This window comes from Paralichthys olivaceus, chromosome 24, assembly GCF_024713975.1.
Source record: "Paralichthys olivaceus isolate ysfri-2021 chromosome 24, ASM2471397v2, whole genome shotgun sequence".
Taxonomy (NCBI): Eukaryota; Metazoa; Chordata; class Actinopteri; order Pleuronectiformes; family Paralichthyidae; genus Paralichthys; species Paralichthys olivaceus.
In genome coordinates, this window is record NC_091116.1 from 10,743,482 (window position 1) to 10,758,608 (window position 15,127).

At 42.6% G+C, this 15,127-nt stretch overlaps 2 protein-coding genes across 3 annotated transcripts; both read left to right on the forward strand.

Moving 5' to 3' along the window:
• The first annotated feature begins 2,696 nt into the window (after positions 1–2,696).
• abcb6a (ATP binding cassette subfamily B member 6 (LAN blood group) a) lies at positions 2,697–10,491 on the forward strand. Of its 2 annotated transcripts, XM_069520447.1 has the most exons (21): positions 2,699–2,989; positions 3,193–3,276; positions 3,489–4,012; positions 4,798–4,938; positions 5,028–5,217; positions 5,622–5,714; positions 5,830–6,022; positions 6,109–6,230; positions 6,351–6,460; positions 6,548–6,613; positions 6,922–7,047; positions 7,177–7,253; positions 7,378–7,441; positions 7,531–7,616; positions 7,701–7,758; positions 7,858–7,962; positions 8,419–8,593; positions 8,704–8,816; positions 8,919–9,013; positions 9,098–9,166; positions 9,254–10,491. In XM_069520447.1, the coding sequence occupies exons 3-21, from the start codon at positions 3,497–3,499 to the stop codon at positions 9,411–9,413; spliced, it is 2,559 nt and encodes an 852-aa protein (XP_069376548.1). In that variant the 5' UTR covers positions 2,699–2,989; positions 3,193–3,276; positions 3,489–3,496; the 3' UTR covers positions 9,414–10,491. The 2 variants fall into 2 exon arrangements, with proteins under 2 accessions (XP_019963606.2, XP_069376548.1); XM_020108047.2 differs by lacking the exon at positions 3,193–3,276 and having other exon boundaries at positions 2,697–2,989.
• Positions 10,492–11,151: 660 nt separating this feature from the next.
• On the forward strand, positions 11,152–15,077 carry cnppd1 (cyclin Pas1/PHO80 domain containing 1). Its single transcript, XM_020108048.2, has 8 exons — positions 11,152–11,384; positions 11,739–11,841; positions 12,149–12,230; positions 12,314–12,434; positions 12,606–12,734; positions 12,823–12,884; positions 12,985–13,102; positions 13,245–15,077. Exons 1-8 carry the CDS (start codon positions 11,304–11,306, stop codon positions 13,884–13,886), a joined length of 1,338 nt encoding a protein of 445 aa, XP_019963607.1. The 5' UTR covers positions 11,152–11,303; the 3' UTR covers positions 13,887–15,077.
• The last annotated feature ends 50 nt before the right edge of the window (positions 15,078–15,127 follow it).

Genomic DNA, 15,127 nt, shown 5'->3' on the forward strand with positions numbered 1-15,127 from the left:
CATGGACGCGACTCAGGGGAGCGAGGCGAGTAAATCGTTACTAGCCTTTGAATGGCAAGTTTATTTTCAAAAAAGAAGGGTCTATTAATAAGAACGTGGGGATTTGCAGCTTTTGTAAAAAGGAGTTCCACTGTTACGGGTGCTAGCTTTAGCGGTGAGCTCACTTCGCTAACCCACGCTTGCTGGTTGGTAGATGAATGACCTGGCCTAACTGGTTTGCTGATGTGCTTGACCTTTTACTTTTGAATTTCATTTATGAAGCAGCGGACTTCACCAATAAACATTTGGAGTCCAAATCTTCTCTTCTTAGTGTATTCAATTGATTAGTCATGCACTACAAATTTTTTATGTCCTAGAATTCAAATACTTTATTTGGGGACCTTTAGCAGATATGACATTAAAATGCGATTAATTAGATTAATTTTTCTAATCGCCTGACAGCACTACGTTTTATATATAATTTGATGTATTTTTCCAGTCAACACCAACAAACAATTGACCAAATAATCATGTATTTTCCCCAAAAATATGATTTATGTATTACGACTTTTTCATCACATGTAATTGTCTGTATTTTTATGGCACAGTATATTTCCTCTATGCACAATAATGACTTTTGAGTATAAAAGGTGACAAAGGTGACTCGTGCTGAGAACTTTCTCACAAAGCCCAATCCAGCAGTGAATGGTTCATTCAGCAGACCTGAAAGCTTTATTGATCGCCCTCAGTACTAATGAGATTGAATGTAGCAGTCCTAATACCACTCTTCTCACTAAATTTGAAGGATTAGATTGGCGTATGCATCCGTCTTATCCCCGTCTGCTTACCATCCGTACGCGTGAGGCGGCTCCCCACCGAACAAAGAGCCATAAAGGAGGAACGAGAGAAAAGGTGGATTGAACACATGAAAAGAAACACCTAAAGGACTCGAAGGGCTCCAGCTGTGTATGCCGAGGTAGAGACGCCCCACAAAAAAGAGGGCGAGAGATGAGGGGTTGTGATGGGCAGGCCATCACATCCTCCGGGGGGGGGACAAAGGACCCGGGTGACAAGCAGCTGATGGACAGAAGGTCCATTTCCACTCACACAAAAGAAGCAGGGAGATGAAGCAGATTAGTAGCTCTTTATGCCCATTGTGAAGGCTGCAAATGATAAGATTAACCCCAGTGTGTGTGTGTGTGTAGACAGAGTGAAGGAGCATGAGCTGCGTCAGTCAAACTAAAACCTTGATCCTAACCCTTAACCCTAACTTTGACCATGACCAATTCATGCCCAACCCTGACCTTAACCAAAGTTCACACCAGACCTCTAACCTTAACCAGGACCTCAGAAATGACGTCTTGCAGCATTAAAACCAGGGCATTTGTCCCCACGAGGTTGACAAGTCCCGTCGAGGTCAGTGTTTAAGCAGGAAAGTGTCCTCAAGAGGTGACAAAGACGTGCACAAACTAAATGCTTGACCTGAGCCTAAACTTAATTCTAACCCTAACCCTAAAAGCAGATATCAACCCTTTGAAAAAGTGAGGGCCACCAAACATGTCCAGATCAGTGCTCAAAAAGGTCCTCACAAAGACATGAGCACACACTGTATAAAGGAGTCTTTGATTCCTCCTCACTGGACGGACGGATGCGACAGCTGGCTTTTGAGTCACTTCCCTCCTTTCAACTAAACCCTGCATCTACAGTTTGATGGGAAATGTTCTCAGCTCAAATCCCTCTATCACTGAAATGTTCCTTCTGTCTTGAAAATGACTCTTTCCAGTGGAAGACACACACACATACACACACTTGGGTTCTGTTCCTGTCATTAATCACTCATTCACCAGCCTTAATATAGCAGTTTAATGACACCCTGCAGGACAGGAATATGCTGCACATTGTTATTTAGTTCCATTTCCAGGAGCGTTTATTTCCTTCATCACCTGTGTGTGTCTATGTGTGTGTGTGTGCGCTAATGTGGGTTTTATGAACTATTGTTCTTCTGTGAGTCTCTTGTGAGCAGAGGTCCTTTAATGATACCTTTGTATCTGGTGCTATCTAGTGGTCATTTTCCGGCATTGCAGGTTTGTATGGTTCCCACCATTATCAAACATTTTCATAAAATTCATTGTATAGAATATATATCATGTGTATTCCAACTCAAATATATAACACTGATGGTGTTTAGGTTATGATATAGATTTAAACTGAAAATAAATGATACGGTATAATATTATACAAAACTATATACATCAGGAGTGTGAGGGAACAAGTGTGAAAACCAAAGTGACATGGGTCACATTTACAGACTCACAGTCCACATAAAATAAAACACAATTACATAGAATAACATTCTCAGAGTGATTCAGCTGGCTAATGAAGATAGGATTTCATAGGATAGATTGAAGAGTATAGAGCTAATTCAGGCTAATAATAATAATAATAATAAAACACTCACAACACACTGTGGATAATAAAGGATTATCTTATATTATTTTATAATAATAGTGATAATAATAATCATAATAATACACAAATTTCCCTTCTGTGGGACTATTAATTGATTATCTTTTCTTATATTTTAATAATACTACAACTACTATTAATAACAATAGCAACAATAATAAAACTGCAGCAAATTGACTGTTTGTTTGTCTCCATGTGTCAGTTCCCACTGTCTCCCTCTGGGGGGCGCTGCGGCCCAGGCCATGCAGTCAAACGCTGTTGTGTAAAGTGTCGATTATCGAGTCATCGATTTACTCCTCGCTACAAGGACACAGCTTTAGGAACACACACACACGGTGATGTAGCTCTTTACGTGTTAGCACAGCAGCCGGCAGCGTTACTCACTGTCTCCCGTGTCAAAGCTGATTTAGAGCCGGTTAAGCTAACCAGCAGCTAATTGTTTGTAGCAGAGCCTTGCTAGCTTCTCTGGAGTAACCCCTGTCGCTGACAAGTGGAGCGTGTGCGCGGCTGAGGAGGTGCGTGAGGAGCTGACAGCACCAGCCTGGTAAATAAATCTCATGTTCTAACTTACAACAGCGTGTTATTTGACCTCACAAGTTCATGCTAACAGTGTTTTATATGCATGCTAACTGGGAGCAAGGTGGTTTTGACCACACACGTGTTTGGGAAAGGCTGGTGTGTTGGTGATGATTTATATCCAGCTGTTAGAGACTCATTCCGTCAAAACCCAAATTCCATGTGTCTCAGATCCTGACTAAGGGAGAAAATGATGTCATCAAGACTTCCAGAAGTTTGATCTCTGGTTTTTGAGTTGTTGCTGAGATAACTGAGGTGACATCACATCACTAGATCTTTACAATGTTGTTGAACAGCAGTAACATGTTAGTGATCATGATCAGACACATGCACTTTGTCGATGCGCTCCCAGAAATACAACACGTGTGGAATCATAATTTGCCTGTTACACATTTCCCTCTTTACTTTAAAGTTTTATATTTTTGCACTTGTGCATCTCTGTTGAAATAATTCATCTTGTACCCCAGCTCCAGTCATGGTGTTTATCCAGAGCTACTGTGAAGCCAACTCCTCCATCTCCCACACCTGGGTGGATGAAGGCATCTCCCCCTGCTTCTACTTCACACTCGTCCCGGCCATCCTGCTCACCATCTCCTTCTTCCTCGGTACCATCCACTGCATATGCTACCAGAAATATGGCACAGCCATGGAACCCAAGTTCATCCCGCGCTCCCGCCTCTACGGTTTCCAGCTGGCCCTATCCGTCCTCCTCGTGGTTCAGTTTCTCGGTGGGATAGTGTGGCAGGCGACCACCGGAGGAGAGCTCCCAGGCTATGTGGTGCTCTATGGCTGCTTCTCTGTGCTGGCCTGGGCCTGGGCCATATCCCTGCTCAGGGTGGAGAGACGCAGGGTCCTGGTGATGGACCGAACAAGGGGGCACAGCACGTTCCTGCTGCTGTTCTGGGCTTTGGCCTTCTCAGCTGAGAACTTGGCTTTCGTCTCCTGGTACAGTCCTCACTGGTGGTGGGCGCTGGAGAACAACAAACAGCAGGTGAGGGAAGAGGGAAAGTCGCATAAGAGGAAACATTTTGATGAAAGTAAAACCAAAAAAAGACAGACTCAAGAGTGCTCAGTGTGTTGGGGGACAATGCTCTGTTTTAAGACATCGTACCAGAAGGCAGCTTGTGTTTGGCAGTTTCTCTTCATTCTTATTTATGCAGGGTTAGTTTTGATTATCTTACATTTTCTAATGTCAAACCAAGTATGTGCCCTTCCTGTGTGAACAGTGATGTTCCACTGGGCCAAAGGTTATTTGTTTATAGAGATAGGTGTATTTTATGAGTCACCCTTTATGATGTTTAACTTTTCAAGCTCCACTTTTAACAACGTCTCCACCCTGTCTGCAGGGAATGTGAAAAATGCAAACGACCAGTAGGAAAGACATGTTGCATTATGTTTAGTCATGATGAGCGCCAGACTGGAGCCTTTTTTTGCTGAGTCACTGCACAGTCTGGCTTTCAGATACCCAAAGCACTGTTAACCAATGAAATCCAGGCAATATCTTGCCCCTCCCACTCTTGCAGTTGCAGGAAGTCCCAAGTTTGTGTTTATATAACAAAGCATGACTTCTTTAATGTGGCCTCTACTTTGTATTAGACTGTTTTTACACTCTGTGTAATATCTGATATCTCTAAAAAACCCTAATAAATTACAGTAAAGTATATGATAACACAGCAATGTGAATTAGCCCTGTGTAATGAGGGGCACATCCACTGCAGTCATCACTTGTGGTCGATATATTACTATTAAGTGTCTAATATGCTCTGAAACCCTCAGGTGCAGTTTGCCCTGTGGCTGATTCGCTACATCTGCACCGGGCTGCTCTTCTTTATTGGTCTCAAAGCGCCCGGGTTGCCACGGAGACCATACATGCTTCTGATAAACGAGGATGAGCGGGACGTAGAGAACAGCGGCCAGGTAGTGACGCGTCAACTCTTAACATTAAAACCTGTGACACTTTTCAGATGTATGCTGTTTTAGGTGTTTAATATATTTCTCTATGTCAGAGTCTCTTGGGCAGAACAGAAGAGAACCAGTCCACGTGGAAGGGCTTCAGACAGAAGGTCCGTCTGCTCGTCCCCTACATGTGGCCCAAAGGAAACATCTTCCTCCAGCTGCTGGTCGTCTTCTGTTTGGGGCTGCTGGGAGTCGAGAGGGCCATTAATGTCTTTGTACCCATTTACTACAAGAATATCGGTGAGTGACATTTATTTTTATGTTGCCCTGCAGACTCAAACATTTTTTTCAGAGCGGTTAGTCTGGTTTAGCCTGAGCCAAATTATTTGTATTTATTCAAGTTGAGCCAAGGACCTGAAAAGCCTGAAGAGACATGTTAACCACAAATTAATGTTGAATACACACCGAGTGACTTTTTTGACTGAGTCAACAACATCACAGTTCCTCAGGATGTGTGATGTGACAAAACAGAGGCAACTCTCTCTTGGTTTAAGCTTCAGGAGGTACAGCAAGAGGAATATAAAATGCCCTGGCATTAGAGAACACCTCCCAGAGTCTACTTATGACCTTTATCATCTTGTTTATCCCCCTTATCTTCGACCGTGTGGCGTTTTTTCTAATTTGCCTTTATGTCCTTCCCCTAGTGAATGACCTAACCGGTGGCAGCAGCTGGCACACTGTGGCCACTACAGTGTGCATTTATGTCCTGCTCAAGTTCCTGCAGGGTGGAGGGGCAGGTACGACATACTCATTTACAGCATGCCACTAATTCCCGGCCTTAAATCCCGTGTCACGTGACCATAGCGGCGAGAATGGTCAGTCTACGTCACCCTTCTCCTTGCCTCCTCTCAGGTGCCTCGGGGTTTGTCAGCAACATCCGCTCGTTCCTGTGGATCCGCGTGCAGCAGTTCACCAACCGCGTGGTTCAGGTGCATCTGTTTGCCCACTTGCACTCGCTCTCCCTGCGCTGGCACCTGGGCCGCAAAACCGGGGAGGTGCTGAGAAGCATCGACCGCGGCACCTCCTCCATCAACAGCCTGCTCAGGTGAGATGCTACAGATCGTGGTGGAAATGTTACTACCATCTTAAAATTTAAAGAGGAAATTGACTCAACTGTCTCTTTTTCCACAGCTACATAGTTTTCAGCATCTTCCCGACCATCGCCGATATCGTCATCTCCATCGTCTACTTCATCACATATTTCAATGCTTGGTTTGGCCTCATCGTCTTCATCTGCATGACCTTGTACCTCAGTAAGTAGTTGGACTGTAGGTGCCCAAAGTTCCACTGAACGTAATTAATAGTCAAATAAATCTGATCAAGTTGAGCGTAGCTACAAATACAACGTTCAAACCCTCATGTGTATCCACCAGCTTTGACCATCATCATCACCGAGTGGAGGACAAAGTTCAGACGAGACATGAATCTGCAGGACAACAACGCCAAGTCCAAGGCTGTGGACTCCTTGTTAAACTTTGAGACGGTAAATCACAACGTTTCGCGGTTCATTGAGACGTTTCAGAGTTACTCAGAGATGGACGTCACATTTTGCTTTTGTCTGTGTTCATAGGTGAAATACTACAATGCAGAGAACTATGAGGTTGGCCGTTTTGAGGATTTCATCTTAAAATATCAGGTCAGTCACAAATACATTTATCGATGATACTTAATAGTAAAAGTACGAAGAACAAACAAAGACAATAAAAGATTAATTTGACATAGTTGTATTTAGAAAATAAAAATGTCTATATCGAGGGTATTGTTATTCTAGAAGATAATTTTGACAGCATCTGCATTTACACAAGGAGCAGGGAAGGAGTTAGCTTCTGCCCTAAGTCCCAATATGGCTGTAACACAAACATTAGTCATGTGTAGCCGTTATTAAAATCTTTATCCAGCCCGTACAGTCATGCAGCGAATGGTTCTTGTCCCCTCCGGTTGTAGGTGTCTGAGTGGAAGACCCAGGCGTCTTTGGCCTTCCTCAACCAAACGCAGAACCTCATCATCGGATCGGGTCTGCTGGCCGGCTCCCTGCTCTGTGCCTACTTCGTAACCGAAGGAAAGTTTCAGGTACCGAATACAATGTTTGATACTGATGTTTTTTGATTTCATTGTTGGTCCAAAATATTGTTTTTGACGTCTCTTGAATCAGGTTAAAATGTATTATTTGTTTTTTTTAACCTCCTCTTACACTTTAAGGTTGGAGACTTTGTTCTCTTTGGTACCTACATCATCCAGCTGTACACCCCCCTCAACTGGTTTGGAACCTACTACAGGTAAGAAGAGGCTTTAACATTATGAACATTATGTTCAGCAGCAACGATCAATAGTCTTTCAGTAGCTTTTGGTTCTCGGAAAAACTTAAAAACTTAATCTAATCTTTCTTTTTTTTTACTGCAGAATGATCCAGAGTTCTTTCATCGACATGGAAAACATGATTCAACTATTTGAAGAAGAGGAAGAGGTACATTAGAAACTGACATGTCTGCATTTCAAGGTGCTGTAACATGACCCACTCATTGTTAATCTTTCTGTTTTTGCTCCTCTGTGCAGGTGAAAGATGAAGTAAACGCTGGGAATCTTGTTTACGAACTGGGAAAAGTGGAGTTTGAGCACGTTCACTTCAGCTACATAAACGGGTTGGTTCACATTTGTTTCAAAAACGAAAGTAGAAGTAGAAATTCGAGTTGTACAAGACTAAGTTCTTTTTAACGGTTTTGCAGCAAGGCGATTCTCAACGACGTTTCCTTCACTGTGCTGCCGGGACAAACAGTCGCTCTGGTAATCCTGCAGGAGAAATTTCGTTACTTTTACTTTTGCATTTCTGCTTTTTCTGTTCAACACTTATCACCATTGTTTTCTGTGAATCTCTTAATCCAGGTCGGACCGTCAGGGTCTGGGAAGAGCACCATCATTCGACTGCTCTTCCGTTTCTATGATGTTCAGGGAGGCTGCATTCGCATCGATGGCCAGGATATATCCAAAGTGAGTGTTTGGCCCGAGGCTACGTTGTGAGCACACACACACACTTGAGCATAGAATCATAAATTAATATTTATTGGTACAGTGTGTATGTACAACAACACAAACACATATAAAACAATCCAACACATTATCTGTGCTGTAAACTCTACCGTATGATGTTTGCTTGTAATTTGGGATATTACACACACCAGTAGCGTAGACGACTTAATACCATTCCACCAGAGCTCAACATTAAGTTCTCATGCATCACAGAGCTCTGTTCATCACCTCATGTGCAAATGAAGCAATGAAACAGCTATAAGCATAAATTAGCTCCTGGTTATGTGTCTCCTGAGATTACAAAAAGCAATCAAAGAAACTGTAGCCTAATACGACTCTGTGTGTGCGTGGTGTGTGTGGGTTCACACACCCATACTGTGAACTAGTAATTACTTTGTCTTCATTTTCTTTCCTCAGGTGAAGCAGACGTCTCTGCGGGCTCATATCGGCGTCGTTCCGCAGGACACTGTGTTATTCAATGACAACATCCGGGATAATATTCGCTACGGGCGCATCTCTGCTAGCGATCAGGAGGTGGAGGAGGCTGCTCTCGCTGCGGATATCCACGATAAAATCATGACCTTCCCTGAAGGTTACCTATTATCTTACCCTCCCATACTGGTTTTTAAAATCTTATACATATGATTTGGATTTATTTCAGAGCTAAGATTTACTCCAATTCCAAATTTTTTTTTCTGGCAGGTTATGATACACAGGTGGGTGAAAGAGGTCTGAAGCTGAGTGGAGGAGAAAAGCAGAGGGTGGCCATCGCCAGAACGATCCTCAAAGCCCCGCAGATCGTCCTGCTGGATGAGGTGAGACGCAGCTTGTGCTCAAATTAAAGGGGCTTTCTTGTTTCATGTTATTCTTCACTGAATGTCTGATCCAGTTTTAACAAACTCTGTGTTTCTCTGCAGGCCACATCTGCACTAGACACACAAACCGAACGCAACATCCAGGCGTCGCTGGCTAAAGTCTGTACCAATCGTACAACCGTTGTTGTCGCCCACAGGTAAAAAGACGGATGTTTTTGTGATTTCTTTCCTGTGTAGAAAAAAGATCAATCAGTTTTATCTGATGTTTTTTTTTATAACAGGTTGTCGACCATCATCGGCGCAGACCAGATTCTTGTTATAAGTGAGGGTCGGATTGCAGAGAGAGGATGGTAATTATCACTTATTGATCTATTCTTCTGAATGACTTATCCTCTTGTACGCTGAACTGGAAGTGACTCGGCTTTTCTCCCTCACAGTCACGAGGAATTGTTGCTTAAGGGAGGCCTGTACGCAGACATGTGGATGAAGCAGCAGCAGGCGCAGGACTCCGATTCCTCGTCAGACACAGAAGCCAAAGATCGTAAACCTGAGAAACTGCAGCCACCGTCCACTTCTTCAGGCCACCACGATCACTGAACGTATTTTAGAAGAGAGAACGCTTCATTTAAATTCTCCTTTTAATGGTAAAAAAGTTAAAAGGTGGTTTCACTTTTAAAGGAAAACTCTGCTATAGATGAAAGTGTTATTTATTTGTAGAATTTTTCAAGCTGAATGTGCACTGGCAGTCAGGGAGAAAAGGGAAGGTCCCTTAACAAAGAGCTGAAATGAATCGGAGGACATTTGTTTTTTTTCCCCAATGGTATTAGTTTTGTTTGTGCTTAAGATTTTTATGTTTGAGGAGCGAAAATGTCAAGTTATCACCACAAAAACAAACTGATGTAAATAGTCATTTTTAGAATGTTTCAAGCCATAATCACTTCGCTGCAGGCTCATGAATGGAATGTGTTCTCTTGTGCCTTCATTGGTTGGCTCCCTGCGTTTTAAATGTTAAGAGCCTGAGGATATTATATTCAGAAGCTCTCATCCCAACCTTTTAATATTATTTTGTTGTGGTTTTATATTGAATAGGCTTTTTTTTAGTTTGTACTGTCTGAGTATGTAAAACTAGAAAAGGCAAAATTGCACAAGAAACACAGGAGTAGAAACACTATGTGATTAGAAAGATTTGGGTAAACTTGCTGTCAGGGATTGTCTTTGGGTTTTTCATGTTGTTGGTGAGTCAGTTTATGAGCTTTATTGTAATTTAAAGTGATATTTTTAATGTGAACGGCTCTGTATACTATATCATATCTTAAGTGCAATGTTGATGATCTGCATTGTCATTGACATCAGAAGTGAAAGTAAAACGTGGCAATCTTGCATTTTTGTATGAAAATCTTTCGCTTTATTTACATATAAAGTTGTTCAATCCATGTCCGCCTGTTGTTGGCAGTTGAAGACAATTCTTTCTCACAGCAGGTATTTTGACTTTGTGTGACGATGGAATGGAATCGATCATTTCTGCACCTTTATAAATCACATAAACAATCATATACATTATTTCTGAATAAAATGTAATGTCTTACGTCTACCTCACAAAGGGTTTTAGTCATGATTATTCCAATTTGCAATTTTTCCTCTTTCACTTGTGAGCAATAAAACTTGTAGTCCCACACATTACTGTCCATTTTTTATAAAGCTTTTTGCCATATACGGTGAATTTTATTTATTTTTCCATGAATTGGGGGGGGGGGGGGGGGTTGTCTTACTTATTTTATTATCATCAGTTTAATACACTAGATTTTACTCTTTTTTGTTAAACTTCGCTACGTCTATTCTCTATTTGGATTTGATTATATATACTCTTTTTAAATCTATTATTTCTATTCCCATTTTGTTCTGTTTATTTTTGAAACATTAATTTTCTGTCTTCTTGTTTTTATTCTGCCTCTTGTTCCCTCATCGCAAATTGGTGTGAAAGCGTTTCCTCTGTCTCTGTTTGTATGGACTGACTGAGAGTGCTATCCATATAAATAAAGTCTGATTGATTAATTGGTTAATTTATTGATTGATACTAACAGCCATCGCAAATTATCACATGACTTAATTAGGCATTTTGATTGGACAGAAGTGACACAACATCCACGTGAGGCCTTTACGAAAGGGTTAAAGGTTTGTGATCATCACATTCAAGTGTGAGAGAAGAAGAGTCCATTAATAACAAGAATCACCAAACATGGAAACATCGTCACTGAATCAAAAACGAACGAATCCTGTGTGTTTACAGCTGTTGTGTAACTGTTCCAGATGTGTGACCCCTCCCAGTCCCAGTGTGTGTGTGTGTGTGTGTGTGTGTGGAAAGAGTCGCCCCAGTGACGTCACTGACTGTCCCCGGTCTGGCCGTGTTGTTCAGCTCAGCTCTCAGCGGCGGGGGTCCGGACACACTCACTCCAACACTCGTCTTCTTCCCACCGAATCGTCGGACCCATGTTTCATTTGACAGCCATGGATTTCGACGCTTTGTTCAACGAGAAGACTTTTCAGTTCTCGGACTTCCAGGAGTTCACGGTACGTCGCTGAGCTAGCGGAAGCACCCGCGGAAGCTAAGGCTAGGTTAGCTAACGGCGGGGCTACGCTCAACACAGCAAAGTGCTACATGCTTCTGATTAAAGCTAAACAACATGGCGGGTTTACGTCTTAAATATAAAAATATCAACGGTGAGGCTAGCAGATGTTGTTGGCTACTAACTTAGCTGAAGAGACTTAGCATTAGCTCAGGGGGCTAGTGGTGCAGAGCATGTTGCTGTGCTTGCAGGAAGCATTTAATGCTAACTTCTGCTTTTCAGAGCAGCTAGGCTAACTTTACTTAGCTCTCCAAAAGCTGCTGTTAGCACAACTTGGCTAATGTCGCTGTATTTACAGTTTATTCCTGGACACCAGAAGTTGACTGAGAGGGTGAAGAAGCGACTCTACTACGGCCTGGACACAGACGTTTCCTTCGATGCTCTCTCTTGCCCTGTGACAGGTGAGCTAACCATTAACTTTTGAACCAGGTTAGTGGGTCAGTGCAGTGAACTCTGACCTTCACAAGAAACACAGGAAGTCTTCTTTTCTGATTTGTTGCCAGAGCATAGAGGATATTGTGTTAGGTCTCATGAGACATGTCTGCAAACTTGTTTTTATACACTTAATGGTAATAAGATTGTATTTGTATTGCACGTTTCTTATCAACAAAGTGCTACACAGGAGTATGAAATCAATAAAATGTCAATAATAGACTTCAAATCAATAGATGCAATCATCTCAGTCACCTTATGTCTTGTTTATTGCAGATATTGCCGTCGAAATTTTCCAGAAATCTGCCCCAAGCCCGATCAGAAAGCTCCAGAAGAAGTATGCTTCCCATGTCGTCAGGTTTGTACAGTTTTAGCCATGTTTACATTAGTTGAATTCTATACTGTCGTGTCCACATTGCAATAACTGCTTCGTTACATCAGGGAGGCGTGTATCTCTCCGTGCGCCATGATGCTGGCGCTAGTTTACATCGAGAGGCTCCGACACAGAAACCCTGAATACCTACAAAAGATCTCCTCCTCTGACCTCTTCCTGATCTCTATGGTATGTGTAAAGGGTTCAGAGTGGTTCTAAAAATGTCAGTGTTATTTATAGCATTATTACTGCTCACTTCAGAATGGAGTTTGGTGTTGAGGGCTCTTCTGCGGATCTCTGCGAGTGAAAGAGCACAATGATGTTACGTTAACAAAAGCGTTGGATTTCTCATTGAATTAGATGGTTGCCAGCAAGTACCTGTATGATGAAGGAGAGGAAGAGGAGGTTTTCAACGATGAGTGGGGAGCGGCTGGGAAGCTGGACGTCCAAACTGTCAATAACCTGGAGATGAACTTCTTGAATGCCATTGTAAGTATATGTTTGTGTGTGTGTCTGTGTCTGTCTGTTTATATTTGTTTGTAGTTCTTTGTCCCAACCCATGTGTCATATTTTTTAGGAATGGAGCCTTTTCACAGAGCCAAATGACTTCTTTGATATATTAAGTCATCTGGAAACCAGGTTGGTTCTCAACTTCACCACTGAAATACAGTGTCACAAAGAAATGTGGAAAATGTGTTTGTGAATAGAAGATTTCTGACTCTGGCTTCTGTATCCTCAGCATCGCGGAGCGGCAGGGGATGAAGCGCGGCTGGTTCACCTACACTGACCTCTGTGTGCTGCTGGAACAGTCAGCATGGAGTCAAGCACTCACAGCCATCTACCTGCACTTTACTAAGGTGAGAAGGGAGCTGCACGGTTATTATGTATGTGTTAAATGTCATTAGTTTTTGCTCTTCATTTATAACTTAATGAATCACTGTCTTTGAATTGCAATTATTTTGGGTTTGCGCACAAGATTTGATCTCATTCTATTTTCAGGTGTCCTGTATGCTCGGCTTGGTCTATCTGACCAGCGTAACAGGCCTTATCGTCACCAGCACTGTGCTGCAGCAGCTCACTCTCTCCAGAGCTGGTCAGTCCCCGCTCGCATCCCCGGCTGAGATCTCCCCGAGCTTCATTCAGACCTCAAACCTCAATCCAGAGGCTCCTGCGGTAGCCCAGCGCCCTCCCTGTTGTGTTCTGGCTAACAAGAGCCTGAACCGTCAAGCCAGTGTCCCTGAAAGCGGTCAGAACCGGATACAAAACCCGCCACCAGCTTCCTCGCAGACATCAGTCTTGTGTCTGTGGGGCTCCCTCCTCGCTTCCATGGGTCACATACATCCTGAAACAATGTCTGATGTGGAAACCACTCGAACCTGGTCGGCTGCTTCCTTCTTCTGTCCTGGCTGTCTTGCGACCCTCCCGCCTCTTCACTGCGAACTTAAAAACACCTCAGCACTCATCACTCGTGGCTCCTCTCACAGCCATCAGCGTCATGTACCGTTCCTGGCGTCTGACCTCCTCAGGGCCTCAGAACTGAACACTCGCCTGGGAGCGTTACCCACCGTACAGCTGGGATCCTGCCATCCAGCGTCTATGTTACCTATCGAGAAAGCCCAAGCTCTTCTCATGCCCGGCTAGAGACTGGGTAGCACCACTGCTGCCAACCTGTAGTAATAGACTCTGGACATTGTTCATCAACTGCTTTAAATCATTTGTTGATTATTTTTCCAGATCTAGAACGCAGGTGTGAAGGAAAGTAATCTTGCTCATTACAGACAACACAGCACAGCGAGCAAATTCACTTATAGTTCAATACTGCAGAATAAACTTGCCATAAGTACAATGCCATAGTTCGCAGTAAATGCCCAGCAACTTATTTTTAATGCAGAGAAAGAATTTGAGGATGTTTCTTATTGGTTTTTTTGGCTTCAACCAAACTGTTTTGCTCCCACAATTGTGGTTTGAAAGTTCAGAGTAGGTGATGGTAGGGACTTTAGTTGGGGTATTTTGAGTTGCAGAAAGTGTACGAAGGTTACACTGCATATCTGGAGGTTGAGTTTTTATCGCGTGTTGAGAAAAAGGGAGTAAACCAGTTTATTTTGCATACTAATATTTGGTTTATCCACATTTGCATTGTGTTCTGTTGTGTGCATACAGAGGTTTACATCAGACGTTCATACACAACCTGCAAGCACTGACTTTGTTCACCGGGTTTTTTTATACACATGTTCTCGCTTGTGAAACAAAAGACACAGTTTGAACACAAACTGTCATACCTCAGTGTCGTTGGCCACTTATTGATCAATAACACATAACCTTCTTATTCTGCTCATTTTTTTCCCAACACTCTTCTTTTCATCGTAATATCACCAGAATTTGTGTTGCATAACTATAAATCTGCAATTCTGTAACAGGGTAATGTTCAGCCAACTTTTAGGAGATCAAATCTTAAAGTTTCCTTCCCTCCGAGATGAAGAAGGTTCCTTTTTAAACACAATTTCAAGTTGGTTTCTGGTTGCCGTTTTTGAAGTGAACATTTGAATACAATGTTAAAGGACAACCATCTTTTTTGTCGGCGCGGTCTGGAATTTGCACATCTGTCTCCATTCTTATCGCGACAGGTCACTTCACTCCAAGATCACCGCACCGTCAAACACAAGAGAAGAAACAAAATCCAACGACTTGGTTTGTTTTCAGTTGCACTTGGTCCCCAGGACGTTTAACTTTGTAATAGAACCTTTGACAAAGAGCAAACGCCTTTTAATTTTGTAAATGCTGTAAAAAAACAAAACAGAAAAAGAACTAATAAAAGAGCGCATTACTTTGGGACATTTGTGAATCATTTTCTTGGTCTTGAATGTCTCTTCTGTCTGCTGTCT